Source organism: Mus musculus, chromosome 3 (genome assembly GCF_000001635.26).
Source record: "Mus musculus strain C57BL/6J chromosome 3, GRCm38.p6 C57BL/6J".
NCBI classification, from domain to species: Eukaryota; Metazoa; Chordata; class Mammalia; order Rodentia; family Muridae; genus Mus; species Mus musculus.
In genome coordinates, this window is record NC_000069.6 from 103,925,192 (window position 1) to 103,937,793 (window position 12,602).

Genomic DNA, 12,602 nt, shown 5'->3' on the forward strand with positions numbered 1-12,602 from the left:
ACCACTGCAGTTTAAGAACACATTTTGTTTGTTCATATAAACTCATTAGCAAGTAGGTGATGAATGGTCTCAAATTTATATACAAAGAAAGGCAAGCTTTCTGTATCCCAGCCGAGAAAAATAGTTTACATTTGAAAAACAGGATTAGCTAGTAGACAGATTGAAATTGGTGAGATTACAATTAATTTAAGGTTCTCTCTTTCTTTCTTTCTTTCTTTCTTTCTTTCTTTCTTCTTGAGGCAGTTATACTATTTTTTTTTCTTCCTATAAGTGTTTTGGGCTAAAACCGACAGAGACTTGGCCATTCCACTGATAAGCAAATAGTAATGTAGAAAATACCAGTCAAGGCACTTCCTTCTCAGAGTTAATTAATTTCAGTGGCAGATCTAGATTATAATTCATTTTTTTCGCATACCTCTTTTGAAGACTTCTTCTGAAACTTAAAACCTGATATTTTCAGAGATATTCTCCACCTCTCATGAAATTACTAAAGGTAGGAGGGGTAATTAGATGAATATTTTTGAGTTGGTTTAACCTTTATATTGAATGACATTTGTTCCTTAGAAAAATTGCCTAAATTATTGATTTGCTATTAGGAAAAGTATTTGGATTAGTTTTACTTGGTAAAAAATATAAATGACTTGAATGTTTTATTAATTATGATAATAGTTTTATATGGAGTAAAAATTGGCTATATTTTTAGTTGCCAGCATAAACAATCTGATTTTATGTATGTTATATAGTTACATTGTAAATGATGTTTGTAAATGAAGTCTCTTTTTATTGTGCCCCCCACACCCCCTTTTTTATTGAGGCCATTTCTCAATCTGACTCCTTCTGCCCATGTCTCTTAGTGCAGAGATCACAAGAGGGAACCTCCATGTCTGGTTTGTTGTTATTGTTTTAAAGCAAGTTTTATTAAACACTAAAAAGATTTGTGTATTAAACTATTTTATTTAGATTTTGTAATTGTTGTAGTATATGGTCATTTGAAATGGTTTTATATAAAATCTTTATACTAATTAGGTTTTTGTTTGTTTGTTTGTTTGTTTGTTTGAGATAGGGTTTCTCTGTGTAGCCCTAGCTGTCCTGGAACTCACTCTGTAGACCAGGCTGGCCTCAAACTCAGAAATTTGCCTGCCTTTGCCTCCCAAGTGCTAGGATTAATGTATTATGCCATATATATATATATATAAGTTCTTTATAACTGGGTATTTATGTTAACTGAATTACTTATTTTGGAAATACTATTGCTTGGTAGATAAATTCAATATAATATGCTAGGTTAAGTTTGAAGGTTAGGACTGTAATTGTTATTTAATCTCAATTTTTTTTTTTTTAAAAGACAGGTCGATTTCCTTACTACTAAATGAAGGATGTTTTTCTATCCTGGGGTTGTCAATTCATGCAACTATTTAAAACTCGAGTCAGTTTTGAAATTATAATTTTAATTTGTTTATTATAGAAAATTGGAAAATATAGATAGAGGAGATAGACATTTATAATCCTGTTACCATTGATAACTCCAGTAATACCTTAGCTAGCATACTTGCCTCCAAATATTTTTCTGTATTTTATGTATACAGCACATACATAGATAAAGCAGATTTTTCCCAGCTTTAGATTAGCTATCAGTGCAGGGTTTCTAGGAGAGTAACAGTATGAGCATTTTTTTATAACATGATTTTTATGTCAATTTCTCTACTCCATTACTTATAATGGCTTAGCAATGTGTGTATGTAGTATGTAGCTATCAGAATTTTTTAATCATCATATTAGTCAGGTTAGAGGATTTTTCTTTTGTTCTTTTAAAAGATACTGTCATGGCTATCTTTGTAGATCTTCCAGTCATTTCTCAGATAACTTTGACTTAGAATTGTTTTTTCTGGATCTGGAGTTTATAAACATATATTTAAGGCTTGTGGTACATATCACCCAATTGTCACTTGTGAACATCTTATTTATTTTTTTAAATAAAGATTAAGATTTTGGGGTCTAAAGATTTTCTAGTTATCTATCTGCAATCTTTGACAAGTGTTTCAGTAAGCACTCTATTTTTTGTTTTGCTCCTCCGTAAAACAGTGTAGAGATTGACTTCCTCAGAGTGAGGTGAAATGCTGTGTGGAGAGTGCTCTGAAAATGTGCTTTATTATCTGTGTGTGTGCTGGGCTTTGCCTCTGTGTTGTCTTGCTGTTTGTGTTGCCTGGCTTTTGCTTTTTCCCATGAGAAGAGGAAAAGGGCTTCTATTTCAGGTCCTTTTTTGAGAGTCTTGCTTTAGAACCCAGACTAACTTCCAGTTCTTCATCTTTTGTCAGTCTCCCAGACACTTGAAGTACAATTGTGTGCTACCACGCCAGGCCCAAAAGGATATTATTGTAAAGTCTCGGTCTTTCCTGAAGAAAAGTAATGATCACTTTTAAGAGACACAGCAGGAAAAAGGGCTGACAAAAATGTAGCAAGACAGAAAGGGAGAAAAAGGTTGAGAAGAACAAGCACCCTTGTGGAGCATAGGCAGTGAGGTGGAAGGAAAGAGAGCCCGAGCCGCGCAGTCAGTGGGAGTGGCCACCTGTGTCAGCAGTCTCTGTGTCCTATAGCCAAGTTGCCTCTTCCTCCACCCTGACGCTGCAAGGCCACATTGTTTATAAGCTCATTTGATGGGCAAACTATTGTTTTATGGCTTATTTTGTCTTTGGCTCAACTGTGTGTACTATAATAATTAATAGACTGACAGGAAAATGTGAAACAACGAACATCAATTTAGATTTTATGTAACTAAATACTTCATATGGTGTAGCACACAGTAATTTCCATGTTTTATCTTTATTACAAGTCATATGAAATATATCCTGTGTGTGTGTGTGTGTGTGTGTGTTGTCCATGGTCTTGCACATATTAAGAAGTGTTACATACCATTTAGCTATATTTCCACCAATAACTCACTACCAGGTTTTTTGTTTTTGTTTTTTAGTATAATCTTTGACCCAGAATATTACTGTATTTTAAGATTTTTGTCTCATTTTTTTTATTTCTAATGATAAAAAATGTAATAACATTCTCAGAAATTAAGGAGAGGTTTTTAAATTTAGATCAAATACCTTAAGACACATGTATATTGACACTGGTCCTAGCAACTAACTTATTTTTAATTATTGTGGCCAGAAACAGCAGATGAAAATGGTAAAACCCAGAGAGCTGATGATTTTGTCTTGAAGAAAATAAAGAAGAAAAAGAAAAAGAAACATCGAGAAGACATGAGAGGAAGACGCCTTAAAATGTACAATAAGGAAGTACAAACCGTCTGTGCTGGCCTGACCCGCATCAGCAAAGAAATTCTCACCCAAGGACAGCTAAATAGCACTTCAGGAGTTAATAAGGAGTCCTTCAGGTATTTGAAGGATGAACAGCTGTGCAGATTAAATTTGGGCATGCAAGAATATCGGGTGCCCCAGGGAGTACAGACACCTTTTACAACGCACCAAGAACATTCTATTCGCAGAAATTTCTTAAAAACAGGTACTAAATTTAGCAACTTTATTCACGAAGAACACCAGTCCAATGGGGGTGCTCTTGTCCTTCATGCATACATGGACGAACTCTCATTTTTGTCTCCAATGGAGATGGAGAGATTTTCTGAGGAGTTTCTTGCTTTGACATTCAGTGAAAATGAGAAAAACGCTGCGTACTATGCGTTAGCAATAGTGCATGGAGCGGCCGCTTATCTCCCAGACTTCTTGGACTACTTTGCTTTTAATTTTCCCAACACTCCAGTGAAAATGGAAATTTTGGGCAAGAAAGATATTGAAACAACCACCATTTCAAATTTTCATACTCAGGTAAGGTAAAAATTATTGTTCAATTGGATAGTAAATACAGTTTCTCAACAGAATTAATTTCATTGTATTGCACAACACACCTGCACACATTATAAAAATTCCTCATAATAAAAGTACTTCAAACTGTCTTTTCTTTAAATTGTAATTTCTAACTGGTGAGATCTTTGGTGTGGAACTTTTACTTGCTTGAAGAAATGATTTATGCATCATATGTGTTTATGGAAAAAGCTTACAAATGAATCCAGGCTATTGTAGAGTATATGATTTAGACATTGTAGCCTTAGGGTAACATTAGCGAAGACTCTGATACTAGAATAGAAAACAGAAGGTGTTGGCTTATTTATTTACCAGGTTTTGCTTAAGTTCTTTCTGTAACTTGTTGGCAGTCTATCCCAGAAATGCATCCCATTGGTGTGATTTGTGACTGGAGAGACCGCCATTGCCTCTGCTCCTTCTGCCTGTGCACTGTTGTAGGTAAAGACATTTTCTGATTGAAGCCTTGCTTGGGCAGTTAGGCTTAAGTCAGCAGGGAAACGTTCCTTTCTAACCAGTTTTTAGCCAAGTGTTCCTTTCAATGGAATTATTGTAGAGCATTAAAAAGAACAATAATGGATCTGAGGGTTTTTCAGCGTTTTTGTTTTTGTTTCTTCGGTTGCTTTTCTCAGCTTGTAAGTATAAAGGGGAAGCACTAGGCTTATACTGAAGATACTGCGGGTCAAGTTCAGTGGAGACCGTTTCACTTTTTAAAGATTTATATAATCTGCTTTTTCAGGTTTTATAGTGATTTACTGTCATTCTTTTCCCTTAAAAATTTTTTTTTGAGGTAAATAACGTTATGCAATCCGACTCTCAGCTGCTTCTGTTATAGTGGGTTCAAGCCGTGTGCGCTCACCTGAACCCTCCTCCAACTTGGATTTTTTAGTTCATCTTCCCATTCTTGCCTCCAATGAGGGGAGTGTCCAATTCAGATTTACGGGCTTCAGAATCTCTCTAATTGAAGTTCTCTCTGCAGTAGAGAGAGCAGGAGCAGCTAATCTGGAGAGGTCGCAAGATGAGTCTGCCCAAGATGTTGGAACTCCATGTGCAATAAAGGGCTTCGTCTTGGATTTTGGCCTTGTTACTGCAATCAGGTACCAAAGTACTGACTTTTGTAGTAGATTTTCCTTTCTTTTTCTTTTTTAAAGGAGTTTTTCCCTTTGAAAATTAAAGAATCCTACTTTGATAAATACTGAAAAAGAGACAAGAAAACAGCTTTAATCTAGTCTATAGTTAATGAAGGTACTGCTGAGAGCGGGATTTACTTTTTTAGATTAGAGAAATTAAATAAATTTTCTATTCTGACAGATCAGCAAGTGTATCTAAGAAACGAGTCAGAAATTTGGGGGAGATAAGGTTTTGTAAAGGTGACTTTTTAACCTTTCGCTTTAGTCTATAGATTGAGTTTGTATGTCAACAGACAATACTCCTGCTAAATAAGACATCTCAAAATGGTATTCCCTGCTGATTTTTGTCTTCCAATTAATTTTTTTAAATGGAGCTGATATTTAAATGACTGTACCAACAACTTACCTTGAGATTTACTTTGTTGTTTATAAAGTAAGTACCCATAAAGAATATGTTAGATTATTATGGAATTAGATCTTGCTGCTTTAGCCATGTAAGAGGACTGAAGACGGGGCCTTGTGACTGCTCCAGGAGCTTAGGTTTTCATTAGCCCTTGAACCTTGACATTTGCATTTGTAAAATCTTTGATGAATGTGGAGATGGAAGCTAACACATTAGTTCACATTTGTTTATGGCTTGTATTTGAAACAACCAGGAGGTAGGTAAGCAGTTTTTCTCTGCTGTCCATTGAAGACACTGTTCATTTGTTATGCAGTCAGTCAGTCAGTCAGTCAGTAAGTAGAAGGCTCAGGAGAGAATCGAGGAGGCCGTCTGACTACTCAATGTGACCGACCGACTGCTGGGAACGAGATTGCTGTGCTGTTTGTCTAACATTGTGGTTATGAAGCTAAGATTGTATATCAGTGTAAAGTAGGAGGAGCTAAGATTGTATTTCAGTGTAAAGTAGGAGGAGCTTTGTTTTTCATATTTTTAAAACAAATGTGCTTAGATGCTGGGAATTAAGTGAACACATTGGGCATTTTGGAAGTCTGTGTTCTGTAGTCTTAGGAACTTCTTCTGCCAAGCTATAAAGTCAAGCTAAAAATTATAGGCTTTAAAATTTTTATTTCATAATTTAAACATGTAGCCATAATAATTGTTCATGATTGTACTTCAAGATAGGTTTCAGCTACTAGACACTCAGTTCTTAAAAGCACTAACTGATGAATTTAGCCTAGCAGAGAGGTGAGTAAAGTGGCAGTTCTAAAACAGGTTAACTTTAATCCCAGCCCTCGGGAGGCAGAGGCAGGCGGATTTCTGAGTTCGAGGCCAGCCTGGTCTACAGAGTGAGTTCTAGGACTGCCAGGCCTACACAGAGAAACCCTGTCTCAAAAAACCAAAACAAAAAAAAAACAAAACAAAAAAACAACCCAGGTTAAGAAGAATAGAGATGCACACAGGGAAACCCTATTGTTGAGGGAGGAGGATTTGGTGATTAGATGGCATTTTAAAGCATGTTATGCTTAAGGAGGCTCTTAAAAGCAGATCAGTACTTAACTTGGTGTGTTAGTTAGGGTTTTACTGCTGTGAACAGACACCATGACCAAGGCAAGTCTTATAATGGACAACATTTAATTGGGGTTGACTTACAAGTTCAAAGGGTCAGTCCAGTATCATCTAAAGCAGGAACATGGTGGCATCCAGTCAGGCATGGTACAGGAGGAACCGAGAGTTCTACATCTTCATCTCAAGGCTGCTAGCAGAAGACTGACTTCCAGGCTGCTGGATGAGGGTCTTAAAGCTCCCCCTACACAGTGATACACCTACTCCAACAGGGCTACACCTTCTAATAGTGCCACCCCCTGGTGAGCAAACCATCACACTTGGTATGGTCATTGTTAAACAGATGCATTTTAACCTGTGCAAATATGCATACAGTCTTGAGAGTGGGCCACATTTGGGGAGCTGTGAATAGCTCGTGATGCAAAGGGACACTCTGGTTGTTAAGAGTGGCTTGAGTGAGAGAAGAGGGAGAGAGAAGGCTGAGGGTGGGTAGTTGTGGGTGTGAAAAGTACTATAATGATATGCTAAAACGCTTTTTTTTAAGGTGATGGGCATTTTTGTAGGGGGATAACAACAAATTATACCTGTAAAGATTAAATGGTAAGGTAGAGAAAAAATGGGAGAAAATAAGTTTGTAAACAAGAAAACTGATTAGGTTACTATAGTAACTAGGTCAGAAAAGTTCCGTGTTCAAACTAATAACAGTTTTGGAGAAAAGAATAAGATTTAAGAAATTATTAAGTGGAGGCTAACTGGGTTTAGTGAAAGAGAGCCAGTTTTAAGATATGACTTAAAATTGGAGTTGGTGATAAGGAAGGTTAATAGAAAAGCTGGGGAGGGTTGAGTGTGGTGCTGTAGTATTTGAGATCTTTTGGCGGACTTCTTTTTTTTTTTTTGGTTTTCAAGACAGGGTTTCTCTGTATAGCCTTGGCTGTCCTGGAACTCACTCTGTAGACCAGGCTGGCCTCGAACTCAGAAATCCACCTGTCTCTGCCTCCCAAGTGCTGGGATTAAAGGTGTGTGCCACCACTGCCTGGCTTTTGGCGTACTTCTAACTCCCACTCTATCTTTAATGCTAGAGATTGAAACCAGGACTTTGTGTGTACTGGACAGGTGCTCTTCTGTGGAGCTAGCAGGTCCTGGCTGTTGGAGATATTTTGAATTGGAGGTGTATATATTTTTTAAAGACTTATTTATTTATTATATTTAAGTACACTGTAGTTGTCTTCAGACACTCTAAAAGAGGGAGTCAGATCTCATTATGATGGTTGTGAGCCACCATGTGGTTGCTGGGATTTTAACTCAGGACCTTTGGGAGAGCAGTCAGTGCTCTTAACCGCTGAGCCATCTCTCCAGCCCCTAGGAGGTGTATATTTAAGCTCATTTTTAAAAAGATTTCTTAGTGACTGAATATGTGGATTGAAGGTTGGGAAATGCAGGTTTTGGGTTAATTAACATGTAGGCAAACCAGAGATGATAGTAGAATTGAGAAGAGGTGAAGATAGAGGTGTAGTGTACCTGCCTTAAGTGTGAGAATTTGGGAAGAGACCCAAAAAGGAAGGCAGATGAGGATATGTTTCCTAGATTTTAACAGTAATGAGATGATAAAAATATAATATAGCCAGCAGATGGGATGGCTCAGTGATTATAAACAGTTGCTGTGCAGTCATGAGACCTAGAGTTTGGATCCTATCACCCATTTAACTAGCTTGGGCGTCTTGCAAACACTTGTAACTCTAGCTCATCCATCTGCTGTCCTCCTACAGCCTTTGTGGACACACACATGCATGCATATCACACATGTGCAGATACACTCACAGGCACACATTAAAAAAAAACTTAAAAAAAATTTACACATTGTGCTTGCAGACAGAAGCCCAGCATGACTGTCCTCTGAGGGCTCCACTCAGCAGCTGACTCAGACAGATGCAGAGACCCATAGCCAAACATTGGATGGAGCTTGGGGAGTCTTATGGAAGAGTTGGGGGAAGGATTAAGGGCCCCAAAGGGGATAGGAACTCTATAGGAAGACCCAACAGAGTCAATTAACCTGGACCCTTGGGATTGAGAGACTGAACCACCAACCAAAGAGCATACATGGGCTGGACCTAGGCACCTTGCACAATATGGCAGATATGCAGCTGTCTTCATATGGGTCCTGACCAACTGGAGTGGTCAGGACCTAAAGCTGTAGTATGTCTGTGGAATCCATTCCCCCTAACTCGGCTGTCTTGTCTGGCCTCAGTGAGAGAAGTCGTCCTAGCCCTGCATGGACTTGATGTGCCAGGGTGGGGGATATCCAAGGGGATTCTCCTGTTTCTCAGAGGAGAAGAGGAGGGTCCTGAGGGGAGGGATTGTGTATGGGAGACTGGAAGGAGATACGGTGATGGATATGTAAAGTGAATAAATTAAAAAAATAATACATAGCATATGATGGATCAAGTAAGATAAAGATGGAAAAGTGTTAGGCTTACAAGTTAGGAATTTAATTGGAAACATCATCAAGACTAGTGCTGTACAAAATGCTAGGATAATGGTGGTGGTGGATCTTAAGTATTGTAAATTGTAGCTTTTCTTTAGAACCTTGCTATCAAAATGTGCTTGAGAGTTTTGGGCAGCACCACAGTGCGTGCTAGAAGTGTATGCTCTTGCTTTTACTCAGATCTTTGAGATCAGAATCTGGATGTCTGCAGGCTCCCGAGATGATTATTATGCACATGACGATTCACTGCTTTAGAATGTTGTCCTCTAGCAGGAGAAGGCTGCCAATATGAAAAGCACAGTCCAGGCAGGGTTCACCCGGTGAATGGTAAGGATAGTAGGTTAAACAGGTGGGCATAAATAGTAAGTAGGCTAAAGCTCTCCCAAGATTCCAGCATTCCAGATTGCCACAATCACAGAATTCTTATCAGTCAATGAGCCTTTTAGATTCCTTAACCTAGTCTCAGGCACCTCTTTTTTCTTCCCTGGGAACTTTAGCTCATGAAGTAAAAAGTAGGATTGTTTCATGTAAGAAAAGTTAGAGTTTCTATTACTTTTATATTTTTTAGTTACTATATTGGGTCAAGCTAGGGTCCATGTATAGGCTGTTTTTCTTTTTGTTTTTAATTTTTTAAAAAGATTTATTTATTTATTTATTTATTTATTTATTTATTTATTTATTATATGTGTGTACACTGTAGCTGTCTTCAGACACTCCAGAAGAGGGCATCAAATTTTTGTTATGGATGGTTGTGAGTCACCATGTGGTTGCTGGGATTTGAACTCAGGAAGAGCAGTCGGCGCTCTTAACCGCTGAGCCATCTCACCTGTCTTGTTTTTAATTTTTTAAAAAGATTTTATTTATTTCATTTATATGAGTACACTGTAACTGTCTTCAGACACACCAGAATTGGGTATGGGATCCTGTTACAGATGGTTGTGAGCCACCATGTAGTTGCTGGGAATTGAACTCAGGATCTCTGGAAGAGCATTCGGTTTTCTTAACTGCTGAGCCATCCCTGCCCCCCCTTTAAACATTTTATAATCATTGACTACTTTAACACTTGAGGAGGTAAGTTCATTGTGTCGGTTGGAACACCATGCTGATCCTTGTTTGCTTACTTCACTCCTAGGGACTGAAGGACAGCTTTGTGAATTTGAATTTCTAAAAGACCATGCATTTATTATAATTCTGTAAGAGTATTCATTTCTAATTTTTAATTGGTCATTGGATAAGTCTCAGTCTTGGCCAAAAATGTTTGAATGTTTATCTAATCTTTAGGTCAGTTAATGGAGAAATTTCTATGTTTTTTCTTTTTTTCTTAAAAATTTTTATCTGTATACATTTTAGGAATCAATATGATTTGTGCTTTTTTTTTTCAAGACAGGGTTTCTCTGTGTAGCCCTGGCTGTCCTGGAACTCACTCTGTAGACCAGGCTGGCCTCGAACTCAGAAATCCGCCTGCCTCTGCCTCCAAGTGCTGGGATTAAAGGTGTGCGCCACCACTGCCCGGCTGTGATCTTTTTAATTAGGTATAAATTATAGCTATAGTATTGAAAACGCTTGTAATATTTTAGGCTGAGTTGTTATAATTCTACAGTAAAGTCTTTGGTCCTTAGTGCCCTATGTTATTGTAGACTTGTGGTAACAGAGGAACTGATAAAAGCTCAAATCTTTTTAAGGGTCACAGACTTTAGGGAAGAGGATCTTTAAGTCCTTGTATCCCTTGTATCCTCCTAGGTGACAGTATTTTGGTCATAATACTTTTCACCTTCTCAAGATTAAATAATTGCAGATTCTAACAAGGAATTGTTTTGTCCTTTCTCTGAATGGTACGAAAGTCTAGGGTTTGGGGCTTAAAAAACTATAATGTGCATATAATTTAACTGAGAATCTTATTATATCTTAATATGTGTTGGACTTTGCCTGAACATGTGTCTGTGCGCCATGCCTGGTGTCTGCAGAGGCCAGAAGATGGTGTCAGAAGCCCTGAAACTGGAACTATAGTTGGTTTGCACTGCCATATGGGTGCTGGGAATGGATCCTAGGTCTTTTGAAAGAGCCAGTGCTCTTAACCTCTGAGCTGCCTCTCCATCCTCATAGACCTTCATTTCTAACATTCCTAGGTAGTGTTGATGCCTCTAGAAGGTCATAGGTCTCATAAAGTTTATAGACGACTTCCACATGAAAACAGCAACAACTGTCAATATAGTAATGTTAAAATGGGGATTGTTTTAAACATCACTAAGATGGAAGGGTATGCACGAAGAAGGATGATGCATGTATAAGTGTCGTAGGGTAAATGTTCATATTTTAAGTTCTGCTTTTTTTTTTTTCCCCTCAAAGAATTTCAGGATTGGAAATTTCACTGAAGGACATACTTAAAAAATTGTAGTAAGACATGTTTTCCATCTGACCTGAGTAAGGGCATACATAAAAAACTTTATTTGGGTAGCAAATGTTACTTTTATAGTAGAAATATTCTAAAAAATAACATTCTGTAGGATTGGACTATCCAACTTTAATGTCTTGTTTTAGAGAATAAAAAATTATTTGCCTATCATGTGTTAGGATAAGGCTTATTAGCTCTCCAACCTTTGATTAATATATTGACATTTTTGTAATATTGACAGTTGTGATGAAGAGTGGTATTAATAGAATAGTATGTAATTGGGAAATAGCTAAAGCCTTGAACGCTAAGCATTAGTACATTGTATAAAAGGGAAAAACAAATACTTGAAGTTGCTGCCTTTAGAAAATAGAACAGCATACATAGCAGGGTTGATTATTTTGTGTAGTTCTTGGTACAGCTTGTAGTAAACTCACTTTGACCCACTCAGTGCTTTTTTCATGGGATGTTTTAAAGAATGTTTTTTTTTACTCATAGGTCACAAGTTTAGGAAGATTGCTGGCTTGCTTTTTCCTTTCTGTGTTTTAAAACAATCAGCTGAAATGGGCTTTTTTCCTGAGAACAAGTTCTATGGGACAATCAATCTGTCATATACAGGGTTTTCAGTATGATGATACATTTCAAGCTTGGTGTTGTTCTGAGTATTAATGGGTAGTTTTAGAAGTTATGTATTGGATACACAATGGGATTTACCTAATTCTCAGAAATAATACAGGATTAATGCAATGTTGAATTTGTAACCTAAAGAACCATATGTATGTTGACATAGAACAGATAGATTGTTGGTTAACATTTGGTGGCTATCACAAACATACCAGGTTCTTTGAGTGCATGCTAAGCGTGAATAATTCCCCAGTGTTCTCTCTTGACATTACTATGGCAGGGTTTTCGCTGTCGCCGTTGTCGTCTGCACTCCTGGCAGACTCCTTTGCTTTGTTTTTCTGCTCTCTTTGCTTACCTCCTGTAATACCGCTGATGTGTTTTTTCTTCCACCCACTCTGCTGTAATGTACTTTAGAAAATGATAGAACTCAGCTTGTTTATTGCTTTCATTGAAAATACATGTCATTTTCTCAGAATTTTTTGTAGCTTCCTATTCATTATATCTGGAGTAAGTCTGAGATACATGCCCCAAATGACTCAATTCTTGCAATGGTGAATTTTAAGAGGCATTGTTTTATATCACATGCTATCTATCCCTGCTATAATTC

General features: G+C 37.5%; 1 protein-coding gene across 6 annotated transcripts in view; it reads left to right on the forward strand.

The window, feature by feature from the left end:
* Nucleotides 1-12,602, forward strand: part of Rsbn1 (rosbin, round spermatid basic protein 1) — a 52,549-nt gene that overhangs the window by 11,102 nt on the left and 28,845 nt on the right. For 3 of the 6 annotated variants that reach the window (NM_172684.3, NM_001356556.1, NM_001356558.1), the window contains exon 2: nt 3,160-3,833. In NM_172684.3, the coding sequence (NP_766272.2) occupies nt 3,160-3,833 (674 nt within the window). Of the gene's footprint in view, nt 1-3,159; nt 3,834-4,219; nt 4,308-4,845; nt 4,964-12,602 lie in introns of all 6 variants that reach the window. The other 3 variants (XR_001783685.2, XR_003954314.1, NM_001356557.1) reach the window with 3 other exon arrangements.